Source organism: Mizuhopecten yessoensis, unplaced genomic scaffold (assembly GCF_002113885.1).
Source record: "Mizuhopecten yessoensis strain PY_sf001 unplaced genomic scaffold, ASM211388v2 scaffold11133, whole genome shotgun sequence".
Taxonomy (NCBI): domain Eukaryota; kingdom Metazoa; phylum Mollusca; class Bivalvia; order Pectinida; family Pectinidae; genus Mizuhopecten; species Mizuhopecten yessoensis.
The window spans coordinates 2,832,696-2,848,783 of NW_018408896.1; the positions used below are offsets into that span (position 1 = coordinate 2,832,696).

At 34.7% G+C, this 16,088-nt stretch overlaps 1 protein-coding gene across 1 annotated transcript in view; it reads right to left on the reverse strand.

The window, feature by feature from the left end:
* LOC110466433 (UPF0668 protein C10orf76 homolog) overlaps nt 1–15,591 on the reverse strand; it is a 26,486-nt gene extending 10,895 nt beyond the window's left edge. The window contains exons 1-17 of the mRNA XM_021522913.1: nt 15,537–15,591; nt 13,687–13,850; nt 12,562–12,618; nt 12,095–12,160; nt 11,797–11,877; nt 10,026–10,133; nt 9,478–9,570; nt 8,614–8,775; nt 8,054–8,110; nt 7,636–7,679; nt 7,230–7,290; nt 4,925–4,971; nt 4,561–4,636; nt 4,250–4,325; nt 3,554–3,655; nt 1,646–1,704; nt 967–1,032 (exon numbers count right to left, since the gene is read on the reverse strand). Coding sequence (XP_021378588.1) covers nt 967–1,032; nt 1,646–1,704; nt 3,554–3,655; nt 4,250–4,325; nt 4,561–4,636; nt 4,925–4,971; nt 7,230–7,290; nt 7,636–7,679; nt 8,054–8,110; nt 8,614–8,775; nt 9,478–9,570; nt 10,026–10,133; nt 11,797–11,877; nt 12,095–12,160; nt 12,562–12,618; nt 13,687–13,806 — 1,275 coding nt within the window. The 5' untranslated portion in view covers nt 13,807–13,850; nt 15,537–15,591. The remainder of the gene's footprint in view (nt 1–966; nt 1,033–1,645; nt 1,705–3,553; nt 3,656–4,249; nt 4,326–4,560; nt 4,637–4,924; nt 4,972–7,229; nt 7,291–7,635; nt 7,680–8,053; nt 8,111–8,613; nt 8,776–9,477; nt 9,571–10,025; nt 10,134–11,796; nt 11,878–12,094; nt 12,161–12,561; nt 12,619–13,686; nt 13,851–15,536) is intronic.
* Nucleotides 15,592–16,088: the final 497 nt, after the last annotated feature.

A 16,088-nucleotide genomic window follows, 5' to 3' on the forward strand; every position in this document is an offset into this window, starting at 1 on the left:
TGGCTGCCTGTCGGCCATGTTGTTTATCCGATCAGTCTCAAAAAATGCCCTGCACAGCTAAGGACCAAGGGGAACCTGCATATAAAATTGGAGAAAGATTTCTCTAGTACTTCTTGAGAAATAGCAATAACAAACTTTCAATATCAAAATCCAAGATGGCTGCCTGTCTGCCATGTTGTTTATCCGATCAGTCTCAAAAGTTGCCCTGCACAGCTAAGGTCCAAGGGGAACCTACATATAAAATTTGAGAAAGATCCCTCTGGTTCTTCTTGAGAAATAGCGATAACAAACTTTCAATATCAAAATCCAAGATGGCTGCCTGTCTGCCATGTTGTTTATCCGATCAGTCTCAAAAGTTGCCCTGCACAGCTAAGGTCCAAGGGGAACCTACATATAAAATTTGAGAAAGATCCCTCTGGTTCTTCTTGAGAAATAGCGATAACAAACTTTCAATATCAAAATCGAAGATGGCTGCCTGTCCGCCATGTTGTTTACGGACGGACGATGGACGACGGACGACGGACCTCGGACGCAGGGTGATTTGAATTGGTGGGCTAAAAATCTTTCACAGTTTTAAAATTAAAGTTAACATAACATTTTTTGGATTTTTGCTCTTATTTAACTTTTGACCTTGAGAATGGTCACAGTGACCTAATTACAGCATACTGTTAACATTCAGTAAGTGATGCATCTATACTTAAAATTTCATAAAGATAGCAGCTGAAGAATTATGTCCGGGACAAGATTTTGCTTGAATTAAAAGAATCACAAAAGAAAGTCAAGGTCCAGAATCACAAGATCTTAAATTCATACAATCTCTACATTCATACAATCATTTGTTAGGGAGATATACCGGTAACTTAACAGGATGTACCAGAAATGAACCTTGTGTTCTACAGACATTAACTGATATAAGGTAGATGGTAATATCTAACAATCGCTGCTACAGCTATACTGTATACATACCATTCGGTGAAGGTTTACTCTGAAGTTCATGTTGACATCATGCATTAGTGAATTGGCGTACTGATCCTAAAACATATAATTACATGACTGTTAAGTAATAGGATTGTTTAACAGATTCATATAAACCTACCAATCAAAGTATCCGTAATAGTGATATGACTTATCAAACTTGTAACACAACTTAGACTTGTAAATGTAGCGGTTGACACTTCACTTCAAGCATTGTTACAATACAGTTTGCATATATTGCTGAAATGACTTTGAATTTTGCAGCTGTCCTATTAACACAAATATATTAACAAAACACACAATAGCAATAATAAAATATACATATAATTCCATGACTGATGACTAAATCTTCAGAATGTTAATATACCAGTTGAACTAACATCATGTTGGTTATACCAGAATGACCATTAAATATACTGTGCAGTTCCTATTTCACTTATACAAAGAGTACTCAGATATTGATGAAACAAATTCCATGTTTTTTATTATTATTCAATATTCAAAAGTCTAGATCTGTCCCCTCAGGTAACATATCTTGTGTATAGCTGATGTCATCTGAGGGTTGGAATTTGATAGGAAACCAAACTGAGATGTTAGCCAGAGATAAATTAAGATAAAATGTGATAACTCTAGTGTCATAGAAAGTCATGACCTTGTCATATTAGCTTACCTCTGCTATACATGTGAGGATAATTAAACACAGTTTGGCATTGCTGTATCGGGTGGTATCTAAAACAGAGAGAGTGGAATAAATATACAATTCACTACTGCATCAGGTGGTATCTAAAACAGAGAATAAAAGGTCACTCCACTGATTGCCATTTACACTATAACAAAACAAGACAAGATATTAAAAGCAATCATAGTCTCTCACCTCTAGAAAAATTTGGTATCAAAAATGTACAAAGAGCAATAACTCTGTGTATAATAGCTAGGACACAAGACCTGGTTTCAGTACATTGTTTCCTGAAGAACTCATGTATGCGATATGTACCTGACAAAGAGATCAATAGTAGACAAGGGTCCATGTACCTGACAAAGTGATCAATAGTAGACAAGGGTCCATGTACCTGACAAAGTGATCAATAGTAGACAAGGGTCCATGTACCTGACAAAGTGATCAATAGTAGACAAGGGTCCATGTACCTGACAAAGTGATCAATAGTAGACAAGGGTCCATGTACCTGACAAAGTGATCAATAGTAGACAAGGGTCCATGTACCTGACAAAGTGATCAATAGTAGACAAGGGTCCATGTACCTGACAAAGTGATCAATAGTAGACAAGGGTCCATGTACCTGACAAAGTGATCAATAGTAGACAAGGGTCCATGTACCTGACAAAGTGATCAATAGTAGACAAGGGTCCATGTACCTGACAAAGTGATCAATAGTAGACAAGGGTCCATGTACCTGACAAAGTGATCAATAGTAGACAAGGGTCCATGTACCTGACAAAGTGATCAATAGTAGACAAGGGTCCATGTACCTGACAAAGTGATCAATAGTAGACAAGGGTCCATGTACCTGACAAAGTGATCAATAGTAGACAAGGGTCCATGTACCTGACAAAGTGATCAATAGTAGACAAGGGTCCATGTACCTGACAAAGTGATCAATAGTAGACAAGGGTCCATGTACCTGACAAAGTGATCAATAGTAGACAAGGGTCCATGTACCTGACAAAGTGATCAATAGTAGACAAGGGTCCATGTACCTGACAAAGTGATCAATAGTAGACAAGGGTCCATGTACCTGACAAAGTGATCAATAGTAGACAAGGGTCCATGTACCTGACAAAGTGATCAATAGTAGACAAGGGTCCATGTACCTGACAAAGTGATCAATAGTAGACAAGGGTCCATGTACCTGACAAAGTGATCAATAGTAGACAAGGGTCCATGTACCTGACAAAGTGATCAATAGTAGACAAGGGTCCATGTACCTGACAAAGTGATCAATAGTAGACAAGGGTCCATGTACCTGACAAAGTGATCAATAGTAGACAAGGGTCCATGTACCTGACAAAGTGATCAATAGTAGACAAGGGTCCATGTACCTGACAAAGTGATCAATAGTAGACAAGGGTCCATGTACCTGACAAAGTGATCAATAGTAGACAAGGGTCCATGTACCTGACAAAGTGATCAATAGAAGACAAGGGTCCATGTACCTGACAAAGTGATCAATAGTAGACAAGGGTCCTAACTATGTATTAAGTTAGGCATACATTTAAATTTCAGTACTTTCCCTCCAATTCTTATTTTTTATATCCTATTGAAGGAAAGTAACTCTGTACCATTTCAAAATTTCAACAATGGTTGTTTTCCAAACTTGTTAAATTCATTTAATCATATATTTTCAAACTACAATTGAGTGTCTGGAGTCTGCAAAATGAGGAATGCTTCAAGGAATTATATGTTAATTTTTGAACTCCAAAATTTAAAAAGTTACATTATGGGCAAAACATTGCCCATCAAAGCATAATTTCATAAAACTGTTTGGGTACATTTAATAAGCTTTTAAAAGAAATGTTGAAGCCTCAGACAAAGTGACTGGGTTGAGTTGAGTGCTCATACCTTTAGTGTCCTGCATGACAACCGAGCTGTACTCGAGGAAGGTCACCAGCAGGTTTGTAGGCTGGCTCACGGTTTCTATCACAGCTAGATCTGTAGGGGATGCTGAAAGTCATGAAATAACACGCTTTATTTATACTGGCAAACTTTACGAAGAACAAATCCAGCAAGGTAGACACATTCTTATTAATCTGTATCAATCAAACTTTTATAAAAAGTCAATTTTCTGATAAAATTAACTTAACAAAAGTCATCGAAATGCTCTGCTTATCTTCATCAGACTTGTCATCCTGATAAAATATAGGCACTTCCTACCAACTAGGCTAGGGAGACTTTTCGTTTAGCTCATTTGGTTGAGCATCATATTAGTAAACCAAAGGTCTTGAATTCAATTCCTAGTGTAGGAAATAATTATAATAATCAAGTATATTAGAGTCCTAGGTTTGATTCCTAGCAGAGGCATTGTTAATAATAATAACCCTGGTAAAACATCAATCACTTCCTACAGATTTTGCTACGGAGAGTTTCTCTTTAACTCATTTGGTAGAGTGTAAGACTAGTAAATCAGAGGTCCCTAGTTCGACTCCTGGCTGAGGCATCTAAAAATAATGACCACCATTACAACACTGGTAATTATGACCTCTGTTACACAATACCATCAGGATTATTTTTTTACGATCAACATAATCCTAGTTATACCTTTCTCCAGAGGGGGTGTGGTCTGTGACAGCGTAGGTGAAGAGGGAGGTGTGGTGGGCGTTGATGGAGTGTGAGTCTGAAAAGAAAAAAATCCAATTACAGCACAACAAATTACGTAGCCTGTCAATACAGAGCTGTCATAGTCATTGACAGTCACTAGGGAGATATAGATAAATATATTATATTTCACTATCCTTGAATTATCTTCAAACTCTGATGAAGCATGGATTCAACAAAACATATTATCAAAGTTATTATACATTGTCTTTTACACAAACATTTTGAATGATAATGTCTGGTTCTGTTCATACATGGGTTAGAGCTGTGATGAAGTTTCTGTTGAGATGAATGGCTTCGTATAGGGACAGGAGTACAGCATCGTCAGCTCTGTAACACGTATAGTACAACAATGATAACACATGCAGACATAAGCTGTGTAAATATTACAAAACAGCAACAAAATCCTACACACTAAGGCACCAGAAGAAGATTGTAAGGTAAATGACACTGAATAAGATGGTATTACAACTTATATTAACTTAGCTGCATAGTTCTATCACACTTCTTACAAGGATTTCAATTAAAAAAGAAATATATATCATTATTAATTTATTTTGCCTGTTTTTCTTCTATTTAAATACATTTTGATAGTTAAATTCACAAAAACTCTCATACCTGACTCCTGATATTTGTTTTTCATCTGCAACAAACATGTTTCCTACCTGCAAAATAAATAAAGTCAACCTTGTGAAAAATTAAGAATTTTCAAAAGAGTACCTCAATATATTACTTGATTAAATAGATTAAATTGTTAATGTCCCAATAGCATTGTCTCTTATCACTCAATCAAATGAATATACAGTGTATTCATAATTACCTTGACTTTAAGACCAATAAATTAACCTAAAATAGATGTCTGAGCAATATCTACTTGAAACAAATACAATAGTGATCACTAATCAACCTCAAAATCATAGTGTAACAGTCCAAAATTATTGTGTAACAGTCCAAAATTATTGTGTAACAGTCCAAAACCATAGTGTAAAAGTCCAAAATCATAGTGTAACAGTCCAAAATCATAGTGTAACAGTCCAAAATCATAGTGTAACAGTCCAAAATTATTGTGTAGAGAATGAAAAATATATATTTATACTGTAGTAACAGTGACCTTGACCTTTGACCTTGTCGACCCCTCATACAATCACTCACATTCTCATCCCATAAAAAATCGGTGTGATGAGCTAAATCGAAGCTTTCCCAATGTTGCGCAGAAAGTAATGCCTGAGCAATATTAACTTGAAACAAATACAATATTGATCACTTATCAACCTCTGAATCATGGTGTAACAGTCTCAAATTACTGTGTAGAGAATGAAAATATATTCATAGTAAGTGACATTGACCTCTGACTTTGATACCTGTCATACAATCGCTCACAGTCACATCCCATAAACAATCAGTGTATTGAACCAAATCAAAGTATTCCCATTGTTGTGCAGAAAATGAAAATCTAATTTTAGAATATGACCTTGAGCTTTGATCATGTGATCTCTTTTGCAATCCCATGTATCTTTGTTCAATAAAAGAAACCTGTGTGTAAGATGTTTGAACATGTTAAACTTGAGGAACCTCAAGAATTGATGACAAAGCTTTGTGTGATGGATGGACATTGGACAGAAAACAAAACAACAATTTAATGAATTACTATAATAATACGCAAACATAAAAAATCTATAAGTCTTCATGATAATCATTTAATTACGTATGTATATTGGAATCTATTCACAATATATGGATGCAAGAATTGCTACTGGTGTAAACATGGTCAGTTCCTAATACATATGTATAAGTGGACTTGCTATAAGAGTTATCTCCCTTCTTAATTTTATTTTTGGCTGATAAAAACACCCTAAATATTACTTATTCTTCTGTTTAAGTTACTTACTGCTCAACAATAATCTGGGGATTGATACAAACATTCAGATAAAACAAAATGCCACAAATAAAACATCAATTTCTGAAAAACACATCAGTTGCTCATGGAAATATTGTAAATTGTTATAAACCTCTATTTCAAAATTTCAAACTTTACATATAGGGAGATTCCAAGCTCTACCAATTTGGTGATGACCTTCTTTACTGATGGTTCATTTAGAATGATGAAAGGTTTCTCAGGCGTCTGTCTGAGACATGTCACCTCCATTGTTACGCACGACATGTTACCTCTCTGACTCTACACCATCACCATGGTTACACATCTGAACACGACATGCTACCTCTCTGACTCTACACCATCACCATGGTTACACATCTAACCATGACATGTTACCTCTCTGACTCTACACCATCACCATGGTTACACATCTAACCACAACATGTTACCTCTCCGACTCAACACCATCACCGTGGTTAAACATCTAACCACGACATGTTACCTCTCTGACTCTACACCATCACCGTGGTTCAACATCTAACCACGACATGTTACCTCTCTGACTCTATACCATCACCATGGTTCAACACCTGAACATTTCATTACCTCAAGAAAGGGAATTGCTGAAATCTATTACACATCTTTCATATACAAAAAAGAACAAGCTTCAGCATTTGTAATTTCTTGCCTGAATAGGGGTTCCATCCTTATATTACAAGTTTGTACCAAATGACATATGTATAATATTTGACAGTCAACTGTTTTGTTGTTTTCATTCTTTTAGGAGAACCAACAAACTCAACTGATTTGCTGAAGCAAGATGAGCATGATAAGTGTTCCTCTTGTTATGGGTCTTTATTTCAAACAGCTCATTTTAAGCGACAGCAATATTTGACAACCACACCACATAAACCATCTGAATTTCACCAACAAAAGTAAAGGGTATTGCTCAAGAACGCTTTCTTTCTTTTGATTAGAATATTTAATATTAATTCTAAATCACAATTCTATGATTTTATAGCTTTACTGACATGTCTCTTTACTCACCATTGAAGCAAGAGCTGAGAACCAGCCATTCTGTTGTTCTGCATTCCTGTTCCTAAACTTGCTGAAGAAGGAAAAACACATGATCAACAGCACTGAAAATACAATTAATTTTCAAATTGATACCTACTGTAAATCACATTGACCGACATTTACTGCACTAGATATATATTTGAAGTTAATTTATGAGTAGTGTTAGTTGTGAATTAAAAATGTCACATTATTTATTCAGGCTAACTTGAATAAGGGATTCATAATCTTAAAACAGGTAATTCTTTTACAAATAAAAGTGTATATTTAAAAGCTGGTTTTACAAAACATATTACAATTGCTCATATATAAAGGAACAAAATTATGCGATTTTTAACAAGTCAGATATATTTTAGATTACCTCGTAATTAGTACTTACTTGTTGAAGTCTGACAAGGCACTGTGGACAACTTGCGCATAGCCCTTAAAATACAGAATCAGCCATTGTTTTGTTTCTCTCAAGTCAAGATTCTAACACGAATTGTTTGCAACAACAGATATCATTGTATACAGATCAAGTTCTAATCTGCAAAAGAACCATTGTTCAATTGTGTCATATAAATTTTACACAGCTTTAACAGTCATCATTGTAAATACCGTCAGTTTAGTATGCATCAGACTGGGAATTGTAAGAATCCAGTCAGTCAAATATGGACTACAGTACCTCAGACTTCATAAACAAAATTGTATACAGATTGACAGTTATAATACTAATCTGAGAAAGTCAGAATCTTCTGTGAAGTAGCCTGTACAGCTCATGACTTGACCAAAGTTGCCATTAAGACATGTGTACTCACCGTGAGTGCCAACTCGTCATCAACAATGGACAGCTTTACGATATACTGGTTGGCCGACTGAAACAAGAATTACAGTTCTCTGTTGGAAATATCGGTACATTATTACAAAATAGTGATATACCCAGGTAACATGAAATAATGAAAACTCTATCCTATTTTCTATTGCATACAATATTATATACTGTATAAAAAGGTGTTTTTATGGCAGTATTTTCACGCTTTTTCATGGTCTGAAGAATTCAACATGGCAATAATTATTTCTAGTATTAAAGTATTAACGATACATATCTGACAACCTTGAAACATGAAACTCAACACTATCTTTTCTGGTTAAAGTGGAACTATAAGTCACAGAACACTATCTTTTCAGGTGAAAATGAAACTGTAAGTAAGAATCTCTGATACAAAATATAAATCATATAGACTTAAATATTCTGGTAGGGGCATAAAATAATCTCAATGAAATTACTGGAACATTTTCAATACAAAAAATATCAAACACATTAACTCCTCTAGATAAAGAATATACAGAACATAATTGTTTCTTTAATTTCACTCACCTCATATTTTCTGTACTGTACCAGTATTGTGAGCAAAAGTACTGCATCTCGGCCGAGGATTTGTCGGGAGATGGAATTACTAAGGATTTGTAGTAGAGACTCAAACACACTGTTAATGAGGATGTACTCAAGAAATGTATTCTGACTCACATTGTCTGCAGCCTGTAATATAAAACATACCAATCAAGATACCAAATTGTCACCAAAACCTTTTAGAAATCCTGTCATTAGGTTTATTATTACAGTATTTTGATTGCTTAACTTTCTCAATCAGTGATATAGTAATCATTTTGTTATGTCATATTCATCTGATACAATGTCACTTAAAAACCATTTTCTACTTCATAAACCATTCTCAACTTGACCACAGTCAGGGACGATTGCTGCTCATCATTATGTTTTTTAACTGTATAACAGAAAATGTTGCCACAGTTATAACTTTTCACCCTTTTGGCCATCTGTAACGAGTGTAAATTGCATACCATACAAAACAAATACTTATGAAGAAGGAAATTTGCACATGACCAATATGGATTTTACCACTGAAGGACAAATATTTCACCGGCAATAGTTTCCCAGTATACATCATATTAAATTCTGTCGATCATTCAGCACATGTTACTGAAAGTTTTGTACATATATGAGAGGTGGACTGTGAATTGAGCTGATGTACATGTAAATAGGAAACGTCAAATGAGAAAAATAATGAAGGATTGACAGTGTATGATGACAACAAAACATACACACAGTATGACAGTACGATTGTTTTTTCTTGCTTAAAATGTCTCATTTGTAACAAACCCTGTTACAAGTGATGTAGGTAAGGTGATTGAAAACTGATATAAAATCGTCAAGAACACTTACTGTAGCTAGGACTTGGAGAAACTTGAGGACCTGTTGTTTCAATGTGATGGAGTATTCTCCAGTAAGAATGGCATTCAAACTCTCAACAAGGGACTGTAAAGTACAATGTACACATTGTTTTACACTACCAGCAGTATTACCACTCATATAACCTAAGGCATTTTTCTTTTGAAAATCACACAAAATAGAATATATATATATATATATTTATCAAAATAATGTCATTTGTTTTATTTGAATATGACATTAGGAAATGTCACCATACACGAGAATGGATGTCCATTAAGATTCAAATTGACTACCCCGTAATTAACATTTTGATTTACAAAACAATGATGAAGCTTTGATACAGTTACACACGGACACATGTATACTCAAAGCTGGTGTCAGAAAAACAATGAGAAATGTGCAGGGTTAACAAGGAAATTTAAGTATTGCATTTTCATAAACTTGTCAATAGTCAAGAGAAGGCTTGAATTAATCTCTTTCTTTGTTTAAACACAAAATTTACCTTGACAATGCTTCCAATATGACACACGACAACTTACCTGCATTACACTTTCAGCAGAATCAAACCCAATTAACAGGTTAATCACATCAAACCCAAAGTCTCCTAGGTTTTTCTTGAAGATTCCATTGATCAAAGCACTGAGCGTCTGAAACACAAGAAAATAATTAAAAAGAGCTTCATCTTTAAACACATAAATAGAAGTAATAGAAAAGATGAAACAACTCAATATTACGAAAATAAGCCAGTCTGTAATGGCTGATAAAAATATCCTTTATTAATTAAACCAAAGAACAGCTGATTTTATAAACTATTCTATTACTTCACAATTAATTCTATTCAAGTAAACTCACACAAACTATTATGTCAGAACCACTGGTAAGAAATCCAAATTGTCTCCTCCTGCATTCCCAATCACCAAACATTCTCTTTTCTTGCATTCCCAAACACACACCGTATGTTGATAATTTCAATACTTCAACAAGAGTGATTAATTTATGTTGGAACAAGAGTACCGCAAGGCGGACCAATATACGCCCGTCCCATGCCAAATTGAAATACTTCAAATACTTCTGATGTATATTGCATGACAAAAAGTAACTACATTTGTATTGGATCACTGAGTGACGCATTGAAAAGAGAAAACATACTGTATTTGACTAGCTTAAAGCTGAAGAAATGCTGTTAAATAAAGGGCCATAATTCTGTACATTAGAGTCGGATAATGGTGGTTGTCGTACTTGTCCAAACTTTCATGGTAATTAACCTTCCTACAGTGGCGGATCCAGAGACCTTTATGGGGGGGTTTCTAAATTTCCTGGGGGGGGGGTTCCATGTGGGGAAAAATTAAGGAAAATGGTGAAAATACATGAAAATGCTCAAGGTGGGGGGGTTTCCTGAACCCAAAAAACCCCTCTGGATCCGCCACTGTCCTATAAAGTTTGAGGCTAATTTATCAAAGGTTACTATAGATGTGGAGTAGTGACTGTGCGTAAGCCAGGGGCCATAACTCTGTAAATTACTATCTGATAATGATGGCTATCGAAAGTGACCAAGCTTTAATGGTAATTAACCTTTCTATGAAGTTTGAAATTAGTCCGTTGAATATTACTCAAGATATCGAATGAACACTGTTTCAGCAATTGAATAAGGGCCATTACTCTGTAAACTAGTTGGATAAAGGAGGTTATCAAACTTGTTTAAGCTTTTATGGTTACTGTCAGATCTTTCTATGAAGTTTGAATTTAATCTATTGAAAATTACTCAAGATATCAGGTGGACACTATTTTAACAATCTAATAAAAGGCAACAACTCTGTAAATTATAATAATAATTCTTTGGCTTTCACCTGTAACGTACTGCTCATAAAAAACTGACTTGTCTTGAATATCAAAAGTTATATGACTTTCATGTTGATCCTATTGTTTTATAGCATACTTTTTAATGGTAAAAGCTACAACCTCTTCTGCCATTATTACTATCTTAAAAATAAAATTGCTATGGATGGGAGGTAACACATCATTTTAATAGTAGATTGTATAGATTCATATTATTTCATTCATATCTAAATCAGATTGGGTCTCGATTTTTGCATTAAATTATGTATGTTTCATACAATTAAGATGTCAGTCTTTTTATTTTATATTCTATAACCATCTCAAGTGACAACCTCATAAAAACAGTAAACTTAAAGCAAGGACAGTATTGTCAGCTTGGGATACTTACATATAAACATTCATAAACTAAACAATGACTAGCTAGGGTACTTACATATAAACATTAATTAACTAAACAATGACTTGGATACTTACATATAAAGCATTTACAACCCGAATAGGATTGTCTTCCTTCAATGTTTCCACTGCCCGATAAAACAACATATTTAAGTTATCCTGAAAGAAATAAACAAAATCTTATCCTGTATTGCAAAAATTTTATACATATTTCCATCCATAACATTTCTTAAACACTCTCAATTTTGTTCATATATTTTTACATACTTCATAAAATTAGAAGATACGTACCTGCCATTTTTTTCAATTTTCATACAGTTAATTAATCAAAAATGTCCATGAATGTACAAACACATTACCATATTGTTTTTTATACCTTTAAAACAAGCAAGGCTTCCCCAGTCATCTTCTCAAACTCATTTTCTATGTAGCCTATGTTCACCTGTAAATGTTATATACCGGGGTATAAATGTCACATTTAATCATAATTCAGTTTCATTATCATTGAATGTCAATAACAATGGAATTTACTTGAAGGATTTTTCTTTTTTTCTTTTTGAGAAACCATCTCTTTTTCTTTTCTCTGAAAAACTTCTGTGTATCATTGCTAATTGAGGAGTCTGCTACTTTCAGATTTCCTAAATCAATGGTTATTAAAATGCCTTATAGACAACCATGACAACTGTAAGGTACCTTTTCAGATTTTTCTTAAAATACATATATCATGGTGAATTTTTTATCTGTAACTCAAGTTCCTATTTTTGCTTTCTAAGTTGAAAATCATGTTTTTTTTCAGTTGTACAGCTATTGAAAAGATAATTGAAATGTATCATATTAAGGCACCTTCAGAAGAAAAAACTCATCCCAGAAGTTGCTGTTACCGGCTGATGGGTCCTCTCCCTAAAAGATAAAGAAATCATTGGAAATGGATGACTTACATAGTTATATATATGTTGGATGTATATATAGACGAAGAACATTATTTTTGAAATCACTGCTGTGTATATGATATAAATACATGTAAAGCACAAAAATATAATTATCATTAACTCTTTCCGTACTGTTGTCATGTACACATGACAACAATATGTCATCCTGGTCCCCGTTGTCGTGTGTATACGACAAGAACCTTTGGTGTTTTCCGTCTTTTATTTAGCTGGTTATTGCACACGACAGTCGCGTAATCCAATTATTGTCGCTAAAATCAGCACCCAGAGTACACTTTTGTCATCATTTGACATATTGTTTTTGAATTTGACGCAAGATGTTTGCGTTAGGTGATCTCAAATAAAAACAATATGACGGAGACTTAATTCGATACGAACACTTGTAAATTCATCACCAAATTTTTATTGAGACTAATGAAAGCAAATATGAATATCTTAATAAAGTCTCGATAAAAGCTACTTGTATTTAGAAAGAAAAAAAACGTTTGTTTGTTGCCTGACAAATGTCAATTTCTCAGTCATAAGCAGCTGTCAGTAAGTTATAATGCTGCGAGAATGAAGATATGTATATGTCTATGAACAATATGAATCAATAACACCATTTGTTCAGGGTTACCTGTTTATTTCTTGCAGCAGTAACATCTTCTCTAAAAAGGACATTTAATAATACACTATTTTGTTAGTCAGTACATCGGGTACAGAATCCGGACCAGAGTTGCGGTACGGAAAGAGTTAAAATATGAAATTAAATGCTTGTCTGTCACAGAATATTTTTTAGTGATCAGATGTAACCACTCATTCTGCTATACAATATCATTTGTATAGGCTTTCAAACAAGCACATTATACCTTTGGGCTTTTTGGTGATTGACAACGATCTACGATGGTGACCAATTAAAGTTAAATGTAGACATAATTCACTACCAAACAGAGAGTTAAAGAACCGTAAGAAAACTTCACAAGTTGTGAAATTAATCCTAGTTTCCCGATTCATTTCATATCGCATCGATCCTATACTTTACCTGAAAGAACACCTCGTAAATCTGGACAACTTTTTCCTTTAGAGCCATTTTGCTTGATGAGCTCTTCCTCAGTAGTATAGCGTGGGGCTTCTTTTCTTCCCCAACTTCCACCTGGCTCATGACGTCTACCTCATGTGACAAACAGGGTTATTGGCAATTTGCAGCTGTAAATTTACAATGAGTAACATCTATGAAAAAATACACAATATGCAATATCTACTTGGTACATTACGTGTCATATTCATTCCCTCATCAGAACTTTTAACATGTGCCATCGGAAATAAGGCAAATGGGTAGTTAAATAATTAATGGTCTCAAAAAGGTATTGTCTGAAAAAGGCACAACTATAAATAGAAGGTTTATACTTTATTTATAAAGTGTCAAAAACTGTGTTGGTTACTTTATTCTAACCATATAAGGTTCTTTTAGCTTTCGTGACAAATAGAACAAGTGCATGTGCATTAATGGGGCAAACAAAGTGCAGTGACAGCACAGTTGGTGATTGGTGGTAGGGGACAAAAAACATGTTATAAAAAGTGATGCTTTAATTCAAAATTCTGAATGTTAAGGATATAATAATTTGTACAAAATGTAGAAACAGTCTTATTAGCCTCAGGTAGAAGGGATTTCCAAATTTAGCTCTGTGTTAAAGTGACTGACAAGAAAGTGTGGGTCACTAGTTTGATCTCTAGCCAAAACACATGTCTTTGTGTCATTCCTTTCTATTACATGTTTCCGTAGGCGAGAGCACATGGGCATGGATTGCTTTATTTGTGATATTAAAAAATAGTGGTCTCCTATACTAATGCCATTTATTTTTCAATCTGCACAGAATGATATCCCACCCTATCATTGGCTACCTGTATGTATGCGAAAGGGAATGTACTCCAAAAAAGTTACCTCATTTGTTTTCCGCCACTGATAGGGCGGGACATCAGTCTGTGCGGAGCGTAAAATAATTAGAAAGAAATGGCACCTAGTTGTCGACTGCTACTGTGTAATGCAGTTGTGTGAGGGGGAAAATCCCGATATATACCGCTTGTCATGTGTAGAAACTGATCGACGTAGTATTTCAGAGAAGTGGGCAGTACATGTATTGGATTGAGGATATTAAATAAGGATTTAAACCATTCCTTGGATATATTTCTCAAGTTTATCCGTGAAACTTGGTCATTTCTTGTGAGTATAGAATTTGGTTCGGTCACAATTTAACGGTGTAATTGCGACTTTAAAGCGGTGTCAGTGGATAACTATGTGTCAGACAGTCGTAATTATGGTTTCATTTTGTAAATAAATCACTTGTCTTCAATATTCAACCGAGGTATATCCAATATGGACAAAGATTTGTGATTGACACGAGCTGAAAGAGAAAAGGGGGTAACGGATTTCAGTCTGTCGTTATATCCCTTTGTATTTATTAGTATAGATGACCCTTATTTTTTAATATTACAAGTAAAGCGATCCATGCCCCTGTGGGGGAGAGGTGTTACATTAGTCGCCTCATATGTCATTCGTCCGGAGTTGGGCTAGCTAAAGGCTCCGTGGTAGAGCGTCTAACTAGACGTTTAGTGTCACTATTTAATCCCCGGCGGAAACAAAGAGGCCATAATGTTTATCCCTGAAGTAGATATACTGTGTACGGATGTCTAATACTTAGACATGACAGATCACTGTCATCAGGTCTGATTGACTGTCAACCGATCTACGTTACCCCATTCCTTTAATAAACCAGTCAGTCGGTGTAAAATATGTTTTTGTGCACATCTTTGAGTGAATGGTTAAATAACGAAATCTGAAGTAAGCAAACAAGACATGCAATATAATTAACTATGTGGTTTTCTAAAACGTACCATCAGTCTCCGCGGTTCGTGTCATCCTCTGCAACTTTCACTTCCGGTGTTACGGACTGAATAAAAGTATGAAAGAACAATCAACGTTTCCCGGTCAAAATATCCGGAAAGGAATATTAAAAATGGCATTGCCTAAATAAGGGCGACACGTGGATGGGGACCACGCAGTTAGGCTAGTATCTCACAGATTCAGTGCTTTCGTTTTTCTATTTTATCAAGAGACCCAGAGGGTCTGTATCGCTTACCAAGACTATATATATATATCAAACAATCAAGATCAGTACAAGATAACAGAAACTTTATTTAACGTCGCATATCAATATCAAACAGAGAAACATTAGCGCTGTAGCGCTATTTGGACAATCAGGATAAAAAGCAAACAGAAAACAACAAACAAGCTATACACTATCACAGAAAGCTAGCACATATTAATCAGTGAGTGAAACATACAAGAACATAGCAGCATATAATTAGATATCACAGGCACTAAATTAAATTTAAAGTACTATCCTAAAAATGATGTAATATGATAATAGTGAACATTTGCATATC